This window comes from Histoplasma capsulatum (genome assembly GCF_000150115.1).
Source record: "Histoplasma capsulatum G186AR genomic scaffold supercont2.6, whole genome shotgun sequence".
NCBI classification, from domain to species: domain Eukaryota; kingdom Fungi; phylum Ascomycota; class Eurotiomycetes; order Onygenales; family Ajellomycetaceae; genus Histoplasma; species Histoplasma capsulatum.
Genome location: NW_025544806.1, coordinates 1,583,450 through 1,606,500, shown reverse-complemented (window position 1 = coordinate 1,606,500; position 23,051 = coordinate 1,583,450). Strand labels below are relative to the sequence as shown.

Genomic DNA, 23,051 nt, shown 5'->3' with positions numbered 1-23,051 from the left:
CAGTCGTTGCTATGCAGAGTTAACAGACGATTCCAGAAGCTGGGGTTATCAAAGAATTCATTGTTCCAAAAAATCATCCATAACCTCCGTTTTTGATATCCGCGATTTTTAAACGTAACTCGTCGAGAGCTTTTGAACAAGGCAACCAAGAGGATATCTTCCTACCCCTAGCTCCCAATCCTTATGGCAATGCCATGCAATTCATCCATGCCTTGGGCAGACTGCGATGCAGGCCTCCTCGATTGTATGATATTGGACCCCACATGCCACTGACCAATGTTCAATTGTCGCTATTGCTAACACCAATTGCAATCCCAGGCGATGGCATTGCCACCCGCAAATGCAGCACTGAATTTCTTAGCATATTGTGCACGACATTTATCGATTGCATCAAAGACGACAAAGTTCATGTCGAGAACAGCAGCGCCAACATGATATTCGAGAGTGTGATGGCAGAGCTGCGACGGCTTTCATCATCTACAACCCTCTTTCCATCAGCAGAGACACAAACACGTTTCTGGGCTCTCTTGTCCCAAGCAATTGATGACCAAGTCGCCGCCGTGCATTCGAAAGTAGACGCACAGATCAGGGCCGACTTCCTAGTGCGGGCCAACCTGCTCGCGAGGGAAGAAGACCGCCTGTTACAGCGCCTCAATCGCCCGTCGTATAAACCAGGTTTGCTACCGTGGGAACAATTCCTTCTCAAAGGGAGCCCTGGATGTGGTGTACGCCTGCCTCGCACCACTCCGAACGCTACTCTACAACTCATGCCAATTGGCGGAGTAGCGCTCCATCTCAGGTGGATGAGAGATAGACATCTCACCGCGAAGAAGTGTGAAGGCGTAAGTTAGGCCTTGGGAACGTCCTTGAGGGATAACGAAGTTTAGTAATATATGGCGCTAACTTTGACTTGTTTAATTTTGCTGTTCGAAAAGTCCGTTCTTCCAGATGTACTACCTGGCGTTCCCTCAACCTTGCGACGAACGAAAGTACGTATTGATTAGTTCATTTTGAGCACAGTCCCTCGATGCGGGCCCCTACATTGTCAAATCCCGCGAGGGCCGACACCCTTAGACTCGTTCACACTGTACTTTGTTGTCCTTCATTACTGTTCCAAGACACGATCTGCTGTTCTAATTCTTTAATTTCACCCAGATCGCAAGCCACAGATGTCGTTAACCCTTCGCCGTTTCAGCTACCTACTAGCACTGGTGCCCTCCGGGCAAACACAATCTCCCTAACTTCTGGTATGGTAATACAATGAATCTATATTCGTCAAGATTCTTCGGAACAAAACCCCTACTTGTATATCGATCCCATGATGTAATTCCAATATTTAAACCCTACTCTCGCGCCGGTATAAAACATCAAGAACTGAAGGTGGATGAAAGTGGAAGATCTTAAATTCTTTTATATGTTGCATCAGATCAGCCCAATCTTTCCTGAGAAATTAGAGAGGATTTTCTGGCTATTAGGGCTTCAATAGAAGACGATTGACGGCAACGCCTGAGTTTGGCTTTCCCGAGGAATCCGCATGGTTAAATTGAATCTGGCATGGTTGCAAGCCAAAATGCATTCTTTAGCCATACACTTGGCCTAGAAGTAAACATACGCAAGGAAAACATCCAGCACTCGTCGGTACGAGAACTTTTGAAACGGCTTTTTTGGAATGCAAGCGTTGAGCTGACTGCGTAGGTTGTCTATTAATCAGGAATTCTGTATCAGGACTAAACTAAATATCAGGAGCTAAACACAAAGAAGTGAAAGTTTATTTACATTGAGAAGGAACAGTCTGTTAAGGTCGTTTTAACACTGTCTTCGAATACGGACACACGGCCCAACCCAGCAAAAACATATACCTCGGAAACATGCAGAATATTGGGTATCACTGCCCCAGGCCGGCAAAGTAATTATCAAACTCGAAATCCAAATTGGACCAATTCCCTGCCAACCCCGTCGTGGTGACAACATGAGACTGGGTAGTATGTTGTGGTGGAGGAGTGACAGTTGTGCCTGGGCGCCGAACTTGAAAATTCATAAATCCAGCGTCCTCGAAACCCATAACGTAATTAGTGCTATGATTCATCGTCATATTCGTAAACCCTCGGCCAGGTGAGAGCGGAACAATGAGGTCGAAATTGCGGTCGTCATTGGCTATATTATTCTCGTCACTTGCAGGCGAGAGAGAATTTACATATGCGACATCCGATTGAGATATTGGAGTGACAACCTCGCCAGCACCAAACTGGGTAGAGCTGACAACTTGCATATCATTCAACTCCAATTGATGAGTGTCACGACGAGACGTGGACCGGCGCTTTTTCTCAGATGGCTTGCGGGGAGCGTATTGATAATCTGGGTGATCCTTGGCATGCTGGACCTTGATTTCATCGGCAAGCGATTTGAAATGGGCTTTGGTCTCAGCAGATTCAGCTTTCCATTTCTTCCCAAGAAGTACGGCTAGAGAAAATTGTTAGAGAAGTCATTAATAACGGGAATAAAAAACCAACATATTTCATTATTGTGGAAGTCTGGGTGAGTTGCTTTGACGAGTGGATGGTGATGCCGGCGATACAAAATGAAAGCGTTTGGCGGCCGTGGTATTTTTTCGGGTTTTTCTAGAGTAACCTTGTTGACTTTTGGAGATGAGCTGACGCTTTGTTCGTTGCTTGTTACGATCATCGGCATGACTTGAACAACGGCAGCATCGACAATCCCATCCAATACCGGGGTAGGCATAATGCGATAAACACGGTTGACATCATCCTTGAATGCAACGACTGGAGTGCTGAGCAGTGCGCTTGATGTTATATTAGCATAAGAAATTGTGTAAAAATATGGATCAACACACCTCAAGCGGTCTTTGATTTTCTCAACATTATCTTGGCCGATTACAGTGTTGATATCGGCGGGGAGGAGAATCTCGTTCTTAGTAGACTTGAGATGAGCCATAGCATGTTGCCAAATAAGCTCGATAACCAAGTCCAGAGACCCAGACATTGGCTTCACAGCAGAAGCTGTAGCCATAGCCATTTCAATCAGTGGTTTTGAAACTCTGGCCTGATCGCTGCAAGAAGATAGAAGCCGTGAAACCGTGAAGCAGGGAGATTTCAGGGTATCATTAATTAGGTTGATAATAGAGAAGTAGATTTCGAGGGTGGTGGAATAATGGCAGAAGTGCAGGGGTTCTAAGGAAAAGGTAGTTGTCATAGTAGAAGAAGAAAGAAGAGATGGAAGAAGAGCAGAGCTCATTAAGGAGAGGTTGGGCTACTGTGTTCTTTGTTTACCACAGAAAGTGAATGTGGAGAGGATGAATTTTGAAAGTTAGCAACCCCTCAAGTACTTCACCATGATGATCAAATCATCCCGGTGACTGGCGGTTGTGAAAATAGGAGAGAAGTAAGTAAGAAAGTTAGTTAAGGAAATGTTTTATTATCATTACTTCCTTTTAAATCAACTTCTTTAACTATGTTTTAAAACGCCCGCTCTAAAGCTGCTATTTTAAACCCTGGGCCACCTTTAGATCCAAGCAGATCAGCACCGAATATGGACCAAATTCATTTCTTCGAGTCTGCAAACGTTACGACCGTTTTTGACAACGCACTGCCGCATACTCTGGGCGAGTTATCAGCCACAGAGAAGACTACACTTAAGAAGCGTGCGGAATCGCTCCTTGCTTTGCACAACTCTTGCCCACAAAACGAGTTTCGCAATGACGTCAAACGGTTCCTTGAGTCGGGTATTTTTACGGAGAAGCAGAATAATCTGTGGTTTCCCCAAAGGATTCATAACCGTCAAGCAAAAAGTGCTACCAAAGGTCGCCTTAACGATGCTCAGCGCTTGATACAACTTTACAATGTCTATCCGAAAATTGAAGATTACTCCAAGAAACCTATTTCTCTCATAGACAAAATTAAAATCCCCGGACCTGAATACATCCCAGATGTTTTGAGGGAGTTGCTCGAAAGAAAGATTTCACTGAAAGAAGAAGAGGCGACCCAGCTGGCGAACGAATACTCGGAGAAATATGGATCTGGGTCTCTATTTCGAGCTGCGTTCCGGGAATTTTTCTCAACGTGAGTTAGCTTCTTCGCAAGGAATATACCAAATTACTAACTATTCAACTCAACAGTGGACTTATTGGAGTCCAGCAGACATTCTGGAGACCTGATCCTCGCAGTCAACGAATTCGACGACAAGCAGAGGAGATCTGTCTTCAAGCAATCGACGACAGTCTCTGGCTTAATGGAGCCGAAATTCTCTTTGTTATCCGTGCCACTAGATGCTTTCCGGATGATGCCATGTCGTTTTGTAAGTTACACCATATTAGTATGGCCTAAAGTAGTGCTAACAAAACTGGCTTTTCTAGGGCGATGGGTATCAGCCAATAGGCTAACATATCTAGCCGTAATGGACATGATTGAACTTCATGGAGGGTTTATTGACAATCCTGAAACTACTGCAGCTCAGTGGGAAGGCGCTGAGTGCTTGTCATGAGCACTGTCCCAAACTGACATCGACTTCGAAGAGCGTTAAATTAGACTAGCTAGTAGTCCACTTCCAAATAACTATACAATAATGGGCGTTCATGTCATGCGCAACCTACAGAAAATATTGAAAGCAAGAAATTTCCGTGTTGGCCCCCAGTGTTAACATTTATATGAGCGAGAAATCCCCATAACAAATCAGCGAAGTAACCGCTGAGCAGTACTGGACTAGCAGGTTTAATGCTTAAAATTGGGAGTCCCCAAGTCCATGTGAAGAAACTCCCATCACTCGGGGCCATATGCAGTGTGCGGCGCGTAAACCGCTGGGCCGGCATATGAGGCTGGGGGGCGTGATTGGGGGGGATTGGACTGGGATCGGGGGGTAAACAAGGCTGTAGACGCAGGGTGTGTGGTTGGGATAAAGTTGACAAGGGGGTCTGTGAACTATCTGAAAAGCGGGGCAACCGCTGCGGACACCATTCTCTGCTGCCGCCAAGCGTCGCCTGCATCGATGGTCCGTTCTCAAAGCTAATTAATGTGCAATGGCCTAGAATTTCATTTCTTTGTTCTGGACATCCCTCGAGTTGATTTGTCTTTTCATGCTTCCACATCCACAACGGCACACCCTATCCTCAATTGCAAACAAAGAACCCACGGCAAATAAAACGAGGAAACCGTCTCAAGTGACTACCTGGTGGCTATAGGCACACCACTCAGCACGCATCAGTCACTGACGAGCTCGCCACGTCCAGAGACACCCAGGTCCCTGGATAAAGAAGTGAATTATTTCTATGTCGACCTCATGACTAAACACAACGCAACACGGTTGAAGGAAGGCTACTTTGGGAACTGGTCAGCGGATCAATGTGCAGAATGCCAAAATAACTGGTAACTGGTTAGGATAACAAGCTAAAGATTGAGGGTAAGGCTTCTATCTTGACTTGCTTAGGCGAACATGTTACTTCTACAATGATCTCCAAATAGAAACTGGCCTGCACACGGAATGCAATAGCTCATATCCAAAAATACCTTGGGCCATTTGGTTCTCGCTGCGCTGCATGCATTATTGTGCGTTGTGCTTTACATTTATTCCATTGCGACATGAGAAAATGACAGGTACAAATCGGTAGCTGATGACATTTCGTAGCGAAGGGATCGCTAAAAGTTAAAGGTTCCTTCCATGTGTAACGGACTACTCAACTAATGTAAGGGCCAGAATGTATGAAATTTACTTTCTTACAGGTCGAATGTGGTTAACTTACCGATGTTTTTGCTGTTCTCGTCCGAAGGGCGGAGTATTCGGAAGAATTGAGTCCCTCTCTTTCAAGAATCGGCTATTGGAATATAACTAGCTATTTAGAAATTATTAACAAGGAAAGGAGAAGGGAATACATAGTATGGTAAAGGCCAAGAAAAAAAGGAAGAAAAAAAAGTATAGAACCTGAATCTGAATCATCTCAAAAGCAAAATGTGCAGTTCAGGCTTCTTTCTTCTCTTCAGTACAAACGGCACGAAAGTGGACGGAAACGAGGGAAACAAGAGCATTGTAATAAAATAAATCAATGAATAAAAGCTAGGTTTAAGAGAGCTCAGACGCTCAAATGCATGACGACTCTTTTGTTTGTTGCTCCTATAAGCATTCCTTATTACCCCCGCGCGGAATGATGCAGAAGAAACATACTGCATACTCCATAGTGTCGTGGACAAATGTTTGTGGGGTTGTTTGTTTGCTCAGGAGTTTGTTTGTGGTCAAAGAGGCGTTTATTTAAAGTGGGGGCCCACGAAGAAAGCAAGGAGGAGTGCGAGGAGACGTTCGACATTTGCAAGGTCTTATCTGCAAACGGGGTCCGAGGGGTCACTATTTTATCGGTCGGGAGATCTTAGTGGGAGAACGATAGGGCTGGGCTGGTTCAAAAAATATATATATACTTTAAATCATTCTTCTTTGGGAAATTTGATACTTTATCCCGCTAGCTAGTGGGGAAACGGGCCAGGTTACTAAAAACTAAAAACCAGAAAAAGGAAGCAAAAAGTAAAATGCGTCGCTAGGATACATATTGGATGCATATGTTTTGAAAAATCGCAATGAGGGGAGGGCAGGAGATTTTAACAAATATGTAGAAGACAGCAAACTACACATTCTATTCCATGTATGAAATTTTGCGCATCTCGCCGAGCCGCTGCCGTGCCTGCGCGAGGCTGTTCTCGAGTTGAAGGATCTCGACCTGAAGTTTGACAAACATAACGGTTAGCAATGTGCTGCGATGTAATGCACAGCGAATTACGTATAATGATGGAAGCTCAACTCCCCACATTCCAGAAAACTGGATTGGAATGCAGGGACAGCAGAAACGGTGTTCTGCCTTGTGGATAGCGATCTGGCTGGGGTTGTCTGGGCATGGATGGGCAAAGTTTATGCATGCGAGAAGTATATAGGGGGACAAAGAAAAGTATAAATCCAACAAAGAAACAAATAGAAAGCACCAAAACATACCTGCTGCTCCATCTCTCGGACCTTGAATTCGTGGCCGCTGAGCTTTGTGTAGTCGACGGCCTCGTTCTCATCGCGGTTCTTTTCTGCGATGATACTCTGAACCTGCCGCACCAGACTCCTGCATGCAGCGCCTACAGCTTTGCTGGCAGTTTCCAGTCGATCTTGCGTCTTGCTCATAAAAGTTGCTTTGACTCGACTGGCAGCAACTAGCTGTGCCGTGCTGGCAGCAACATCGTTACTGGCGACGATCAACTGCTCAGGGGAGTTCCGTCCAGATATGACGCCGTCTGCCGTCTCGATTAGGGTGTTGGTGGAATTGGCCACAGCCTTCGCCGCAGAGATCAACCCTTCCGTCCAGCGATTGTTTTTCTTGTAAAATGCAGTTCTCGACGAGCTGCCGCGACCCTCCCGGACGATCTCTTGTTGGGATGCAGTTGCAGCTTTAATCAACTCCGCAATAGCAGAAGTAACTGCAATAGAGGCCTCGAGGATAGAGTCATGGATACGGAGCTCATAGGTAGAGTATCCATCGCGTGGCTTTTTCTTTAACTTCGCGAGTCTTTCGGCGGCAGCTTCGATTGCGTTGGCAGCATTGGTAAGTTCGCGGTCTACAATGTCTCCTAGATCGCCTGTACCACTAAGCTTGCTGCCCTTCGGAGTAAATGCATCGACAAGTTTAGAGAGTTTCTGCAAATTCATGAGGACTTCGTGGTTGTTGTTGATGACCACGTCTGTCTTCTGTAGAGGCTCTAGTCCCTCTAGACGGAACGACTGTAGGGAGCGGAAAAATTTGACAGTAGACTGCGCAGATTGTCGTGCCGCACCCATTAGTTGGTCTGCCTTCTTGTCATCGGTAGCAAACCGTAACAAGCCCTTTGAATTGCTAAGCACATCTGCGGTCGACCCGGAAAATATGCTGACGGTCCGAATGATGTCTACGTGAGCACTGTTGGGTCCATCCGCAATGTAGTTGTTGAAAGCAGTGGAGAACTCTGTTGCACTTGCGGAGGCCTTCTCGATCTGTGAAAGAACATAGGAAGCGGATGCATTCTGGTTTCCTGCCTGCATGCTCGAATCTAATTCGTAGAGAGCATCGTCGACTCGTTGGATACCGCTCTGAAGCACGGAGTCGATAATGTCGTTTATTTTCGCAATAGAGCTATGGAGGACGTCGTCAATTTGGTTGTCAAGAGCATGATCAGCGTCTCCTTGGCTCTGCAAAGCTATGTTAGCCATAACCATTTGACTACGCACGTTCCTCCATTTCTACATACCAACTTCAATTCTTCCAGCTCCATTAGCGCCTGCTCCATTCCAGACTTGTATACTTCGATTTCCTCATCCTTCTCCTGCAAGGCTTTTTCCTGGTCTTCATTTCTTTCCCCGTGAGTCGCTTTGATCTCTTCAAGAGCTCGTGATTTATTCTACAATAGGTTAGCTTTGAGACGGCCGGGTGCGAACATGGAAGAGTGGTAGATTAAAGCTTACCCGAAGAGACTCTTCAAGATCAGCCATCTCCCTATTGTACTTGGACAACAAAGCGGAGATTTCAGATCCTTTAGCACGCTCCGCATTTTCAGCTCTTTCAATAGCAAGACGGAGCTCGCGTTTTAGTTTTTCGACCTCCTCGCGATTCCCACCAGTAACACGGTCCTTCTCGTGCAATGCCCGATCACGCTCTCTGATCATATCTGCAAGCTCCAAGTTCTTCGTCTTCATTTCACGCTCCAGTCGCTCTCGCCTCTCGATAGCCTCCTGTGCAGATGCCGCCTTGAGTTTCAGGGATTTCGTCGTCTGCAGCAGATCAAGATGTTCTTGTCGAAGTTGTGAGTACAGTTTCGCCAGGGCTTCGTATTTTGTCCGCCAGGTGTTGACCTGTTCCTGTAGCGCTCTAATTTGGTCGTCCTTGGATTGTGTCTGCAGACTATAATTCGAATTTAATTGATTCAGTTGTTCCTCCAGGTCCTTCATTCTCTTGTCATATTGCTGGAGCAGGAGCTGGTCCCGTTCATACTGTGCACGTGCGTTGAGGTTTTCTTGCTCCAGTTCAGCTAGCCGACCTTGCGTCTGCTGTTGGTATTGCGTTTGTAACAACTGCTCTTGGGCTAATCTTTGCTGCTCGGCTTGTAATCTTTGTTGCTCCTCGAATTCCCTTTGCGCTTGTTGTTGGGCGAGGAGTTGTGCACGTTGTTGTTCCTCCCATTGCTGCTGTAATCTCTGTTGCTCATTTTCGTACTCCTCCTGTTGACGTTTCGCCTCGTTCGACCAGAAATCATTGATAGGCTCTGGATCGGGAACTGTTACTGTTTTTGGAGGTGGTGTAGGCTCTCTCTCGACTTCCTTAGCTGGTCGCTTCGGGAGAGCTGGGCGTTCCTCATCTTCCGCAAAGAGGTTTGGTGGCTGCTGGGGGAGTTTCGGGACGGTGATCAAGCTAGTAAGGTAGCGAAGGTTGGAACATTCATAATAAAACCGAACAAGTCTATGGTGTTGGGCATTATAACGGCCACGCAGAGGTTCCAATGCCTCTTCGTCTCCGGTGGCTGTGAACGTCCGTTAGCGTTGGACACCATTTATAGCGATAATTCTTGCTACGGTTGCCTACTTGTATGCATAGCCCTCAACATGCTCGTTATGAATTTGTATATTCCATAGCTCTCTTGGACGAGAGGCACCAATGCTGAAATCCTACATTCATTGTTGGTGCTCTGGCGGAAATGTGAAAATATAAGTTTCTGGAAAGCATCGATTTGATCCTGGAGCGTCATAAGATCTGTGATGGTTTCGTAACTATGCGAGAGTTAGATATTGAGAAAGCTGGACGCGGGAGATTGGCGCGGTAGGTATCATACCCTTCGTTCGGATCATTTGTTGTTTTAAGACTAATGTATTCCTCATACTCGAATAGACCTAGTGGTTGACAGTCCCGTTACTAACTGACTCAAAAATTCCTTGGCTGGGAGTGGAATAGGATGGCAAGGAGCAGCTTACCGTTGAACTCAGGATGTTGACGGTGAAATGTCAATTTCGCCTCTAAAAAGTATACATATTCCCTGATCAATGGACCGTACCCTGGTAGAATTCAGAAGTTTTAGCATGTAATGAAAAAATAATCCAGAAACGTACGAGCTTCCAATATCCGATAGCCCATTTCAGTCCACGAAATAACAAGATATGACAATTACCTCGAAGCCCCTCGCCCGATACACCTCTACTCAAACTCTCCAACCAGCCAACATGCGATTGTCCTTCCTTAACAGTGACCGGATGCCCCTCCTGCAAAACCTTATGAACCGTAATCAACGCTTTGAACGTTTGGACCTCGTCGGCAAGGATTGGTTGGCTAGGAGTAGAATATAAATGAAAATGGTTACGTTAGATTGTGATCGTGTGGGAGAGCGATTAGGGATATGGCGAGCGGAGGTGGTAGTTCCAGGACGAATTGATAACAGCGGGGTACAGCCACTCACACTTTCATGCCCGCCCAGAAACTCGTCGACGATTTGTGGTCCCACGTATAAACAATACAACTCCGGACATGTTTGCCTAGATCACCGGTTAGTTCAAACAACGGAATTCATGATCAGGTAGGTAGGTGTCTGGATTGTCGTCGGGCGGGGGGAGGTTAGATGTAGAAACATACGTTTAGGCGCGGTCTCCTCTGTTCATCAAAGCATAACGGATTAGTTTCAGCATATTGCATATTGCGATAACGCAGCAGGTTGAATCTAGACTGGGGAAATCATACCGATGCTTGTGGCTTTGCGGATATTTACCGCGAGATCCGCTTCTGTCCTATCAACAACTGTATCAGCCACAGTGGTTTATAACATCATCTCCCCAAGGAACTCCTGCTGGAAAAGATGCGGGACCCAAAATCGACCATGGTTAGTTACCTGCTCATATCGATATTCCGTGCGGCCACCGAATTGTAGGCGAGAGACATCGTCGAAGAGGTTGAAGGTGTCGTCAAGCGGAGTACGGAGCGAAGTGGGTTCAAGCAGGGGTACAGTCAGCAGCGACTCGTTCTAGTTCAGTCAGGTCAGCAGTAAGGGCTGGCGCGCAGCTGCAACACGAGAGGTCCAGTGAAGCAAAACGAAGAGCAAAAACAGTCAAAGAAAAAGAAAAAGATGATAGACAAGAACAAACTGAACTTCTATTAATGTTCTGCGCGAGGAATTAAGCTGCCTGGAGGGAGCTTGGAAACCAATTTGGAGTTTAGCTGAGTCAGCCACGCGTTCTCTTGGCTTCGTCACCCATTCTCGATGCCTGATAAGTAGATGAATGTCTGAGATGCGATTCTGGTGACTACCGGGCTTGTTTAGAATAATCTTTGCAGGCAACTGGGTTATGTCAAATCAATATTTGATGTCCTTCACTTTTACCTCAGTATACCTTCACTTCACATCCCATTCACTTATATCTCAGGAATGATACAATGTCGACTCCAAACTCTCATGGTGCCGTTGTTTGACGAAGGTTTCAATTCCGTCGTACATACTCACATGCAGAATTGGATGCAACATTTTGTCCAATCCGTGCTCCAAAGCGTATGGAATAAGCTTAAATTCTATTCACTTTGCAGGACAATGGCATGGGGTTATACAGTTGCCCTCCCCAACTTCCGCCAAACAGCTATCGAGAAATTAAATTCAAACAGGTATTCTTAAAATGATAATGTTGATTACAATCTAATTTCATCTACTATCTAAGCCAGGGTGGTATAAATAATCTAGGTAACGCCGTTACACCGCCGGTAATTCCAGCTACGCCTACTAAAGGGTGTAGATAATAAGAAAACCTATAATCCAAGTAAAGAATAGTCAATGACAAAATCTAGGAACCCAACTCCTTACTGATGAATGGTCCCCATGAATCTTCCTCAGAAAGCCGAATGGAAATGAAATGAAAGGTAAGGGAAACGGAAAAGGGAACGGAAGAACGAAGCTAAATAAATTCGCATGACGCCTGGATAAGGTGGGCAGAACGAAACGAAAATGAGACAATGAGCAACATGTAGGAATATGGCTCACGGATGGAGAAGAAAGTCTGTTTGTTCATTGTGAGTTAGTACAGAGGGGGGTTTTGCTATCGCCTCATCCTTTGAGGGCATAGTTCCTGTCGATTGCATGCTGTCTTCCTGTGCTTTCAGGTCACTGTCCTTGCTGTTCTCAGCACCAAGTGACTCTGCAATCATTGATACTGATGTGTTATGTTCTATTGGAGGCAAATTACTTTCCACGAAGTTAGTGTTCTCCTTTTCTTTGTCGTCAGGAGAAAAATCAGTAACTGGTGTTGTGGGTTCTGAGCCAAGAGGGGCTTCGATGATCAAAAGCTCGTCCGACATTTGTTCTTGGCTTTTCTTTGCAGATGAGCCAGGACGACTTGGAAGTGGAGGTTTAGGTACAGGACGAGAAGCCTTCTGCGGTCGCTCGGGTAATAGCGGCGGGGGTAATGGTTTACGTTTCGGTATGGAAGGATTAGACAAGAAGCCAAACTTGTCTGGAAGCGGAAGAGGTGTGCCTGGTGGAGGTAGTGGGTGTCCCCGCCCAATAGGATGATCTGGCATTAGTGTTTTGTTGTCTCCTTTTAAAGACGGCTCTCCATTCCGTTTAAGAACATTCAAACCCCATTTTCGCGCAGCAGCGGCTGCCGACCCTATTGATCCTATAACTTGTCGTTCAGGGGTTTTATTATTTGGAACGTCAACTATAGGCTGAGATCCAGAGGTTTTGTTTTGTTTGTTCGTCTCACTTTTTAAAGAAAAGCTTGAGCTTCGTGGACTACTGGATATAGACAGCGTAGCTGGTGAAAAACTATCGCGCGTCGAAGGTGTACGGGGTGTAATATCGATTGGTCTGGTCTCGTCGGATATAGTGCTGGATCTGGGTGACACCTGTTTTCTGTGCATTGAGGATGCTTCTTTTGGAGGTGAGCCAACTGGCGTTCCTGTGGGAGAGTTTGGCTGGGAGCGGTTAGATATCTCAATCATGGTGGCTGTTGCATCTTTTTCCTCCAATTTTGAATCCCAAACGGAATGGTCTACTTTCACGGTATCTGCTGTGACGACAGGATCGGCAACATGTGAGAATGTTCGGGATCTAATAGCTCGAGGGGGTTCCAGTCGATTTCCTCTGTCCATGCCAGAGGAAACCGACGAACCCAATTCCCCTAGCTGCGAGGGTATGGATTTCGAACCTCTTCGACTCGCTATGGCTGACGAAGCTGGCCCAGGCGTTGAAGGCGGAGCCATGGTGGCATCAGTATTATTGGGCACAGCAACAAGCGGAGACACCGGGTCAAGGGGTTCTTGTTGTGCTTCAGGTTCGTCAGGGATCACAGTTTTCGGCGGGCGTTTTGGAGGGTGATGCCAAATACCACCACGGAAGGTTTCGTGTTCGGTATCTAGGAATGGTATATCGTCCCAGAATGGAAGGACTAAACTTTCCGCAACGACTTCCCTTATCCTGCTTTCGATGGCACGAAGAATCACACCGTATGTAATCTGTCTGGTACTGACTATGGGTTCTATTGACATTTCCATATGAGGCATGCTCTCAAACGAAACCCAGAGTCGATTGCTAGGGGGGGGTTTAAATCGCAATAGGCCGTGACCCTTGAGGTTTTTTAACACAACTGCCAGTACTAAGTCAACTTCTCGAGGCTTAAAGCGCGTACCAAGCTCGATGCGAGCTGTAGCTGCCACCTCTAGGCGAAAATTTCCACTATAGTTAACATCTGCCTCGACGCAGCAATCTCCATCGATAGTAAGATCTCTGAGTCTAGGGTTAGTAATAAGCGGAGCCCCTTCCCCAGCATCGATGTTTTGGAGAGAAATTTTGGTGATAAAATTAGGCTTCGTCACTCGGGATATCTTCTTCGTGATCTTTCTCCGGATAAATGATTCAAAATCGGGAGTTTTATACATCGCCAGAAATAGCCGACCCATCAAGGCATTGATCCATCGAGTTTGAAGGTGTTCCTCAGATGAATGTAGCCGTTGTATAAGAGTGACTATATGCTTCACGTCGTAATGCTGAGGGGTCGGGGGAGAATCTGGAGAATCTGGAATCTTCTCAAGGTTCTTCAAAATTGCAAAATAAAAGTCTTCCTTTTCAGAAAGATTCTCCGAAAACAGATAAAACGGCAACGTAGAGGATCTCGATTCCAGTGCATCCGGGGTCGAGTCTGGCTTCCTCGTCAAACAAATCGCGTTTCTCTTAATCCAGAGCTCCCCTTCGGGTATCGGATCCCCGCCATTATAAATGCTAACGTTGTGGTGAGCTAATGAGATCACATAACGAACTTCTATTTGTTCTGCATCGTCATAGAGCATTAAATGGCCATGTCTGTAGGGAAAAAGCAATAGACATAAGCTTCATTGTCATTTATTATCTTATAAGTGGTACAGAGACCGGACACACCTCAAGATCACGAAAAACACATTCCTCGCCTTCTTAGGGTTTTTCCCATTTCCTTTGGTAGGGTCGATGGTTGGAGCCTGCTTTCGGTCGAATATGCTCCGGTACATGCTCTGGTAGACACTCGGGCTCTCTGTTGCTACGACCTCGCCGGCAGGAGTGGTCCTTTCGGGGGGTTTGCCGTTAACTCCTCCTGGTACATATTCCCGGCAAACAGCAAAGTATCCGCGGCAACATCGGACTCGTGGGCCCGCTGAAACTTTTCCGCTAACACATCGGTGCCAGTTTTTAAGCTGAACTGATCGTCCGTGGGATGCTGGATGCTGTCAGTCCTGGCGTCCTCGACAGGTTTGCCACGCTTTGGTAGATTGGGGAACGTCAGATGCGCATGGAGGAGGATAAAACTCAGAACGAGAGGAAGAAAGGTAACTCCGCCGAGGACATAGACGATAACATAGCCGCTAAGGGACCCCATGGAGGGCTGTTAGAGGAGGTAACCAACCGCCTCCATCGAGAAGCGCGAGGATAATGGTAGTTTCGCTGAAAGAAACGAAATGGACACGCGAATGTAATCCTCAATGAGAACAAGAAGAGGGATGGCACCCAATTCCCAAAGCTGCGGGTTAGCCGTTAATCAAGTCATTTACTGCGCAGTTCTTTGGAGTTGCTACTCGAACTGCGAATATACGCGACGAAGAAACATCCAAGGTGGTTTGGTGGCCACTTGAGAGCCCAGACAGGCGTGGTTGCCGATGCCGCTTGCCCCAGGCCATGATTGGCTGGCAATGGCAGCAAATCCATGTCGATGGGTCTTGGCATTCGCATCTGTTTGCGGAACTAGGAACAAAGCGGCGACAAACCAAGATTCCCACATCACGCGGAGGTATTGCGGCTGGTGCTGCAAACAGAACAAACAGAACAAACATTGCACTGAACTTGCTTCAACATGATCCACAGTATTTTTCTTTCGTATGTGAGTGTGTATAGACCTCCCTGAGAAGCGGGATTTAGTTGAAAACGATCAAACATATAATCCATTCGGAGGAGTCATGTTCACTGTTCGTGAAGCAGCAAGCTCCTCAATTCGTTCATCATTAGTGGATGGAACCCATGGATACTGCCCGTGATCCATGCTGGTGTTTGTAGTATATATAAATCTATGTATGGTCGTCTCTAAAATAGTTGGAAAATGTAATGTACAGTGCAATGTTAACGTTTCTACAGAACCGCATCCTTCCGGTGTCAGTGAGCCCAAATCGAGCAACGCCATTCCATATCCCTTTCATATTAGGGCATTGTATCGATTCAACAGGTCCTTTGTTTCCCCTTGCCAGTGGCCAGCCTCCATGGCTATCACGCGAGCGGTCTTGCCATCTCTTGTCTTCATACCTCGTGTAAACGTTGGATGTTTCAATACCGCTTTTAATAGGATTTGATCACCTAGCTTCGCCGCATAGTGCACTGCAGCCCACCCATCCTGACCGACAATGTCGCCGACATCATCAAGTTCCAGGAGGATAGCGGCACAGTCAATACTTTCATGGCGTAGTGCCTCAATCAACGCCGTATTCCCGTCGTTGTTCTTCCGCGTTAGGATCAATTTTCCATCGCCTGGCAGCTGCAACAGGGCTTCCAGTGAATCACTCTCCCCTTGCATGCAAGCATGGTGAATTATGCTATTCCCAGAATTATCTAACAAATCTAGCTTCGCTCCATGTTGAGTCAGACACTTCATGCACTCCATATCGTCCACAAAATCAAATATGGGCGGCCTTCCGTCCTCATCTTGCGCGTCAATGTCCAATTTGGCCGTATTGCTTGCGTCGCATAATAACGCCACTGTCTCACACTTCTTCTCCCCACGATCTGAAAGACCTGCATAATGCAGCGCAACTTGCTGATTCTCCTGTCTCACATTCGGATCTGCGCCGGCCTCAAGGAGGAGTTTTACGCAGCCCACCAAACACCCCTGCGCAGCCATAATAAGTGGTGACTCCCCCCACACGTTACTCTGATCGATATTCAACAGATCCGGATACCGTTTATGTATCTCCAGCGCATAGCTCAAGCTCTCCAGCGCATTCGACTCCACTGCTGCATGTAAAATGTTCGCATTTAAGTTCGACTTTATAAACGGATCCGCACCCGTATTCACAAGAATCTTCATTTTATCCGCTTGCCCCGTGGCACTAGCCCAATGCAGCGGCGTCCAGTGGAACTTGCGATCTTTCTGATCGACTAGGTTCTGTATGATTTTGCCTGTATCTGGGTTTTCCGCTGCCGAAACCCGGAACTGCTCGATGATTGTGACGAACAGAGGAGATCGTTTTTGATATTTCGCTTTCCAGTGAGACCAATTGGTGCCTTGTGGGGCGTTGTTAGCATGATCGACGAAGTCAATGAGTTCCTCGAGGGTGGGGCGTTCCAAGTCTTCGGGGTCGTAGAGATCCAGGACAGCAATGTGAATCGGGGTGAATTCATAGTCGTCGATATAATCGTCTTGTTTGGAGAAGACTTGGACGATGTCTTTTTCGGTTTGGGTAGCATCTGCTCCGCGAGATTTCAGAAATGCGAAGTCAACTGGCTTTCTAAAACAAGAAAATATTAACCAGTTAGCTGATGAGAGGCAATATTTGAACTCCGAAAAGGTCGGGTTGAAGATTGTTTGCAGACCTTGCTCCAAGATCAGATACTTCAGTCTCCGCACCTAGTTTAACAAGGTACTGCACGGTTGGCAATTGTCTCGCGTACGCGGCAGTCTAAAATAATCGCCATGAGAGCTCAGTTGTCAGAAATGAAACCAATCATCAATATAAGTAACAACGTTGAGTTTACACGGAAAAAAACTTACGTGCAACAAAGACCATCCATCCGGCGCCGTATCCCAAGGTGTTGCTTCACCCGACTCAATCGCTAATTTCAACTTCTCTAGGTTTCCATGTTTGACATATCGCATGGCATTGGATCCCTCCGGCACCATACGGTAGGTATTTAGCCGATATCGAACCTGGATACTGCTTGTCGACATCATATTCGATATGGCCTTTTTGAACAAAGAGACTGGGATGGGCTTTTCCTGAGAAATTGTTGCTGCACAACCTGGATCTGAACACTCAACTTTGGGCTTGTTGTTTTCTCGAAATACCCGCGCGTTGAACCGTGATGACGGTGTCTTGGATTCACCAGTAGTGGGTTCATCATGGCATTTACAGTAACAATCATGCCGGCATGCGCGACGGATGATCAGTGAACTCGTTGAACGCGAGTCCACTAATGTGCTCGATTGGGGCGATACGTCACTCCCTCGTCGGTCGCTGCGGCCTGGTACTGACAGAGTGTTTCCAAACGAGGTAGAGGTGGTGGTGGAAGAATTTTTGGACGATATCGAGCTTCGAGATGACGGTTGTGATGATCCGAGAGACATTGATATTATGGAGGATGAATTCGAAGACGGATATCTCGAAATGAGAGGTGATCTTGATTCCGACATATCGCTGGGGAATCGAGGCTCGCTTGCCATCTCCTCAACAACAGTCGAACATGCTTCTAAGAGTTGTGGGTGCTGATTACACACAGCGAGGAACGTTTCCCTGTAGAGGTTTTAGCATTTAGGTAAACTATAGGGAAGTGGGTAGGTTCTACGGACAAATGCGCCAGTGATACAAAACTATGTAATTGTGCACACTGGCTTTTGATTTGCTTAGCAAGCGTTTCAAAATGTGACTTATTCTGGACGAATCTAACCCGACGTAAACTCGAGTTTTCGGTTTTATAAACCTGCTTTATCCTCTTCTCAAGATCTTTAACGGTGGCCGATCCATCATTGATAGCTGTTCGAAGAATCTTCTCGGAGATATTGTGCTTTGTTTGGCGGCTACGTAAGACACGATCAAAGCCTCTCAGTGCTTCCTCGAAGATCTCAAGGTCATGCACGAGCTCGAAGAGGTCCTTCGGCGCATGTTTATAACTTTTGATGAGGTCGAGGGTTCCTTTGCTTGCCTTCAGGAGAGTACCAATGGACGCGATTAATCCGATAGCTGAGACAGGGTCCATAATTCAGTCATATCTCACACCCGATCCCCAGAAGACGTCACCAGCACGTCTTGAACGGTTCAAAGTAATGTATACTCCATATGCATGTTGAATATGCGATGCTTTATCGGTGTTTCGTTTTGGCATGTTCAAAATCTTAGACTTGTCCATGCGCGATGTGCCAGACAAGATCAGGAGGCTGAGGAGAGCGACCGGCGAGACAAGGCTGTCTCATCCCTGGCCTGGATGAGTTGACCCCTCAATGCGCCCTCATACAGTCATACTATGCAGGTCGTTCGACGGTTCAATATCATTGCCGCCTGCCCCCAACAGAGTCCGTTGTTGGGCGTCCCGCACGCTAATTTGAGCCTGTGCCCATGACGGTGATGGGCATGCCTTGCCTGCATTGGCATCCAACAGTAGGCCATAAGTTCCATATTAGCGTTCCCGTAAGTTAGCCTTGCCGCCAATGACATTGTTTGCTCTCGGCCAATCGATTGGAATGTCAATTACAAGAATCACCCTGCAGAGGGGAGATGTTCTCCATCCTGTGCACAGTAAGTTGGCCAACAGCTGGGAAGCGCTTCGTCCTAGTCTGGCGCTCAAGCAGAATATCCCAGCCTCGTAGAAGGTCGTTTGAATCCAAACCCCGCTCATCTTGGGATGTTAACCATGCTGGACCACGGTCGATAAATGTCCTTCCCTACCATTTCTGTTAAAAAAAAGGCTTAATCCCTTGAGACTCTACATCTTTGCGGGTATGGCGCCAACTCTTGAACCTGTCTTGCCGGATGCACTGTCCCCATCTCTCCACCTCGACCACCCGACTGACACGGAAAATAAGGCGATTTGGACGCTCACATCCAATTCGTGGAAGGATGCGCTTCCCGCGGATATCTACCTCGAGGAATCGTTACATCTCATGACAGTCCCTTTAGCGAAGGACGGGGGAATGACCCAGTGGGTGCTGGTGGATAAGAACCTCCCACGAGAGCGAAGGCCCCTCCTGGCTTCTTGCGAAACATTTCGTAAACGCTCCTGGGTCAGCGATAAATATGGAAATGTTGCTGAGTTCATTACCCACGGAGTTGCCAGTGTCTATTGTGACCCCCGATATCGTGGTCGGGGTTATGCCTCACGACTGATGAAAGAACTGGCTGAGGTGCTACCCAAATGGCAAACAGCCAAAACCAAAGAATGTATCGCCAGCGTCCTATTTTCAGATATCGGCAGGCGATTCTACACAAACCTCAAATGGTATGCCTTTCCAAGCTATCATGTTGAGTTCCCTCCGTGGGTACCGTCAGCTGGGGCATCGCCAACTGCGACGCCGCTATTCGCAGGTGATCTCGCGAAGCTCTGCAAACAGGACGAGGCACTCGCTCTGAAGACGATGGCTACACCGCGCCCATATAATGAAAAAACGCGCTTCATGATCGTGCCAGATCACGATCACATGCTCTGGCATCATGCAAAAGAAGAGTTTGCCGCTAAGGTCCTCCTCAACTTGCAACCGCAGGTAAAAGGTGCGATTTCTGGAGAGCGTGGGAATCGTATCTGGGCGATCTGGACGCACCGGTTCTACGAATCTCCCCAGAACACAATATCCAACAACACTCTCTATATCCTGCGACTTGTAATCGAAAACCAGAATGCTCTAAACAATATCACGGTGAAGTATGATTTACAAGTGGCGGGGCTGAGGGCCGTGATTCTTGCTGCGCAAAAAGAAGCTGCGGAGTGGAATCTGGAATATGTAAAATTATGGAGCCCTTCTCCTCAGGTCCAGGAATTGATCAAACAAACTGGTATCGCGTATCGAGGAGAAGACCGTGAAGAAGAAGGTATATGTAGTCTGCGATGGTTCGGGAAAAAGGGAGACACGGCGCCCGCAGTAGAATGGGTTGGGAACGAGAAGTATGGATGGTGTTGAATGAGTAGTGAAATTGGATGATATAGCAACCCATGGGACACACTCTTTGAGAAATATCCAAACCCGTCTAAAACAATTGGCCATCGATTGTAGGCATAACATACATATTTCAGTCTGTTTTTGACTTATGCGTCAATCTGTTCAAGATCGTCGATGCCACCTCCGGCTTGCACACAAGAGACAATTCCTCATAAAGGACGGACTGCCCATCTTTCCTCAACCCTTCCAATTGCATTAGAATACGCTTTTTATCCTCAAACCCGAGACTTTTGTACAACGGCCATGCAACTGTGGTGCTCTCGAGCTGTATCGGAACATTCTCCTTCACGCTGCGCTCCAAACCCCACTGTATGAGCATTGTGGCCGCACCACGCCTTTCATAACTGGGATGTGTTCCAATAAAGCTCAAACCTACGAGCAAATAAGCAGCCATCGAGTATAATACAGGGAAAGATCAAATCACCAAGAAATCAACAAAACTTACAGTAGCAAGGCGTACTACCAATAACACTGCTGCTCGCATCCTCCACTTTTCTAGCCCATTCATTCAGGATGTCCATCCTGGTGCCTTCGGGCCATCGCCAAGCAACCTCAACATACGAGTCGGCATCAAGGACAGGTCGCATCCATTTCGCAAAGCTAATGATCTCATTTTGATTGCGAACGACTAACACAGCCCATTGCGGATCGCGAATTTCTTCACGGGCTTTCTCCATCAACGAGATTCGTAATCCTGCACGTAGGGCGGGTGTTGGGAATTGCGCCTGAAGCATCATGTTCTCACCGAACGATGCTAAATGGATATCTGCGATGTCGCCTACATCGCATTCCTCCGCGTTTGAGAGTGTGAGGGACATGATGAAATAGTGACAGCAGTCTAATAAGTAGTTAGAATAAACGAAAATGTGTGATTTTTAGAAACATCTTCGACCTACTACATGCCTCAAACGTGTCTGGTTTTTATCATGAATGAGATTCCAGCTGCCAACTTGCGGCTCTTTGTAGTCAGGCTGTTTCAGCCCGTCCTAAACGACTCAAGGCGTCTTTGTTAGACGTTTGTTTCCAGGGAGGTGACAGGCTCTGCACCTTGAGAGCTCTGAATGCTAGTGGCTCCTTTATCGTTTCGTGTGCCATGGTCAAAACGGCTTGATGGAACTTAGAGGTCTTTATATGGACTTGACCATAGTATCCACATGTTTCAACACCAGTTATAGTAAATACTCAAATGCTACGGAACCTTTTTCAACACGAGGACAGGCCGCTGAACACATCCTGTATAATGACCAAATTAAACGGTCCATGAGGCATACACCTGTAATCGAAGCGGTACGCAGCTGAAGAATCGGATGTCAACAGGTATTTTGAACGCAAGAAGGTGTGCAAATGGGCACGAGCAACAAACGTATTTCACCGCTGTTGAGCGAAATCTGGCATGATTGGATTGGATATTTAAATAACACCCACTACTGAGGAAGGGCCAATCTTCCAGCAGACGGTTTCATTTGAACATACATTCAGACATCAAAACTCCACATCAATGTCCTCAGCATGGCTCTCAGTTTGTTTCTCCTAACATTGGCATTTACTCAAGCCATCAACGGCATACATCATGCAGGCTCTTCGACGGGAATACAACAACTCCTGAACGATTCTGAATCAACGGTGGGTGGAATACCGTTCGCAACAAGGGCATACTGGATGCGCAAAGCCAACAAAGCACTCCCCGATCTGGGCTCGCCTTGTCCCTGGGCTGCCTTTGGATCTGTCGTTGTGAATCAATGACAGAATCATACAACTGCGGAAGAGTTGGGAGACTTGATCTGCAGCGGTGTGAATGAAAATCTCAAAAGTGGAAATCCAGTTTCGCACGGTGAACCATACTTCTCGTTCTATTACCCCTCCGTGCTCTTCAATTTGATTCCTGCTCGCGAATGGATTAACGTCTATATCAGACCAAGGAGAGACGTGGTAGAGTGAACAAGACATGTCAGTATTTGGGATCCTAGGCTCATTCGAATCCTTTCAATACGTAGGGGAAATCGCGGCCATTACGAACTGCACCGACATTCTAACGAACAAGCATGGCCGCTTCAAATTGACATCCCTCGAAGCGCTGGAGGCGTTCAAGGAGTTTACTCTGTATACCAATGCCGAAAGCTGTCCAATGGTAAATATAGACTTCCCTCCTTCTCCTATTCGCGACACCCCCCTTATGCCTGGAATCTCAATTGCAGAATCTCGTACCTTCTAACCCGTGTACCCAACGCAAAAACAAATACAGTGCGCTGCTGCCATCCGTTGGGCAGGGTTTAAAGAATACGTCTATGGAACATCGATGGAAACGTTGATCCGAATGGGATGGCCCCAGATTCGCATTTCATCGCGGGGGGTTTTTGAGCACTCGACTGGCCTACCTTCGTCGTCAAATATCATCGGAGGAATTCTGATGAACGAGACTGATACATATTTTTGCATGGCAGTTTGACCCGTCTTCGCCATGCCCCCGGGGTTGTGATAGGCCTCGGGCCGGAAGGAATTGTAGGCGGTCCGAACGCAGGCCTGGATTCTGTTATCAGAAGGGATTGACGTGGATGTGTAGGGTTTCTGATGTGATAAAGTCATATATTATAGATTCGGGTATATCATTGAAAACGCTAGTCAGTTGACTTGGGGAATCTTAACACTCA

At 46.8% G+C, this 23,051-nt stretch overlaps 9 protein-coding genes across 9 annotated transcripts; 4 read left to right on the top strand and 5 right to left on the bottom strand.

Annotated features, from left to right (window-relative positions):
- Positions 1-183: 183 nt before the first annotated feature.
- Positions 184-1,264, top strand: HCBG_05264 (uncharacterized protein; the record flags this gene model as incomplete). The annotated part of the gene is made up of 4 exons (XM_045432313.1): positions 184-244; positions 319-842; positions 949-989; positions 1,156-1,264. 4 exons carry the CDS (start codon positions 184-186, stop codon positions 1,262-1,264), a joined length of 735 nt encoding a protein of 244 aa, XP_045287525.1.
- Positions 1,265-1,683: 419 nt separating this feature from the next.
- Positions 1,684-3,340, bottom strand: HCBG_05263 (mating locus 1-2-1; the record flags this gene model as incomplete). The annotated part of the gene is made up of 3 exons (XM_045432312.1): positions 1,684-2,460; positions 2,511-2,800; positions 2,852-3,340. 3 exons carry the CDS (start codon positions 3,031-3,033, stop codon positions 1,886-1,888), a joined length of 1,047 nt encoding a protein of 348 aa, XP_045287524.1.
- Positions 3,341-3,546: 206 nt separating this feature from the next.
- Positions 3,547-4,497, top strand: HCBG_05262 (uncharacterized protein; the record flags this gene model as incomplete). Its single annotated transcript, XM_045432311.1, has 3 exons — positions 3,547-4,076; positions 4,133-4,311; positions 4,370-4,497. 3 exons carry the CDS (start codon positions 3,547-3,549, stop codon positions 4,495-4,497), a joined length of 837 nt encoding a protein of 278 aa, XP_045287523.1.
- A 2,131-nt stretch (positions 4,498-6,628) lies between these two features.
- Positions 6,629-10,924, bottom strand: HCBG_05261 (cytoskeleton assembly control protein; the record flags this gene model as incomplete). Its single annotated transcript, XM_045432310.1, has 11 exons — positions 6,629-6,712; positions 6,982-8,196; positions 8,256-8,405; positions 8,470-9,521; positions 9,584-9,768; positions 9,831-9,888; positions 9,970-10,050; positions 10,164-10,321; positions 10,449-10,524; positions 10,727-10,773; positions 10,875-10,924. 11 exons carry the CDS (start codon positions 10,922-10,924, stop codon positions 6,629-6,631), a joined length of 3,156 nt encoding a protein of 1,051 aa, XP_045287522.1.
- A 719-nt stretch (positions 10,925-11,643) lies between these two features.
- On the bottom strand, positions 11,644-15,224 carry HCBG_05260 (putative PH domain-containing protein; the record flags this gene model as incomplete). Its single annotated transcript, XM_045432309.1, has 4 exons — positions 11,644-14,327; positions 14,403-14,564; positions 14,902-15,015; positions 15,088-15,224. 4 exons carry the CDS (start codon positions 15,222-15,224, stop codon positions 12,008-12,010), a joined length of 2,733 nt encoding a protein of 910 aa, XP_045287521.1.
- A 457-nt stretch (positions 15,225-15,681) lies between these two features.
- HCBG_05259 (ankyrin repeat protein) lies at positions 15,682-18,452 on the bottom strand (the record flags this gene model as incomplete). The annotated part of the gene is made up of 4 exons (XM_045432308.1): positions 15,682-16,987; positions 17,073-17,158; positions 17,251-17,989; positions 18,085-18,452. 4 exons carry the CDS (start codon positions 18,450-18,452, stop codon positions 15,682-15,684), a joined length of 2,499 nt encoding a protein of 832 aa, XP_045287520.1.
- A 356-nt stretch (positions 18,453-18,808) lies between these two features.
- On the top strand, positions 18,809-20,364 carry HCBG_05258 (uncharacterized protein; the record flags this gene model as incomplete). The annotated part of the gene is made up of 3 exons (XM_045432307.1): positions 18,809-18,880; positions 18,968-18,988; positions 19,276-20,364. 3 exons carry the CDS (start codon positions 18,809-18,811, stop codon positions 20,362-20,364), a joined length of 1,182 nt encoding a protein of 393 aa, XP_045287519.1.
- A 109-nt stretch (positions 20,365-20,473) lies between these two features.
- Positions 20,474-21,221, bottom strand: HCBG_05257 (uncharacterized protein; the record flags this gene model as incomplete). The annotated part of the gene is made up of 2 exons (XM_045432306.1): positions 20,474-20,775; positions 20,849-21,221. The coding sequence occupies 2 exons, from the start codon at positions 21,219-21,221 to the stop codon at positions 20,474-20,476; spliced, it is 675 nt and encodes a 224-aa protein (XP_045287518.1).
- Positions 21,222-21,912: 691 nt separating this feature from the next.
- HCBG_05256 (uncharacterized protein) lies at positions 21,913-22,849 on the top strand (the record flags this gene model as incomplete). The annotated part of the gene is made up of 4 exons (XM_045432305.1): positions 21,913-22,134; positions 22,317-22,350; positions 22,398-22,531; positions 22,646-22,849. 4 exons carry the CDS (start codon positions 21,913-21,915, stop codon positions 22,847-22,849), a joined length of 594 nt encoding a protein of 197 aa, XP_045287517.1.
- Positions 22,850-23,051: the final 202 nt, after the last annotated feature.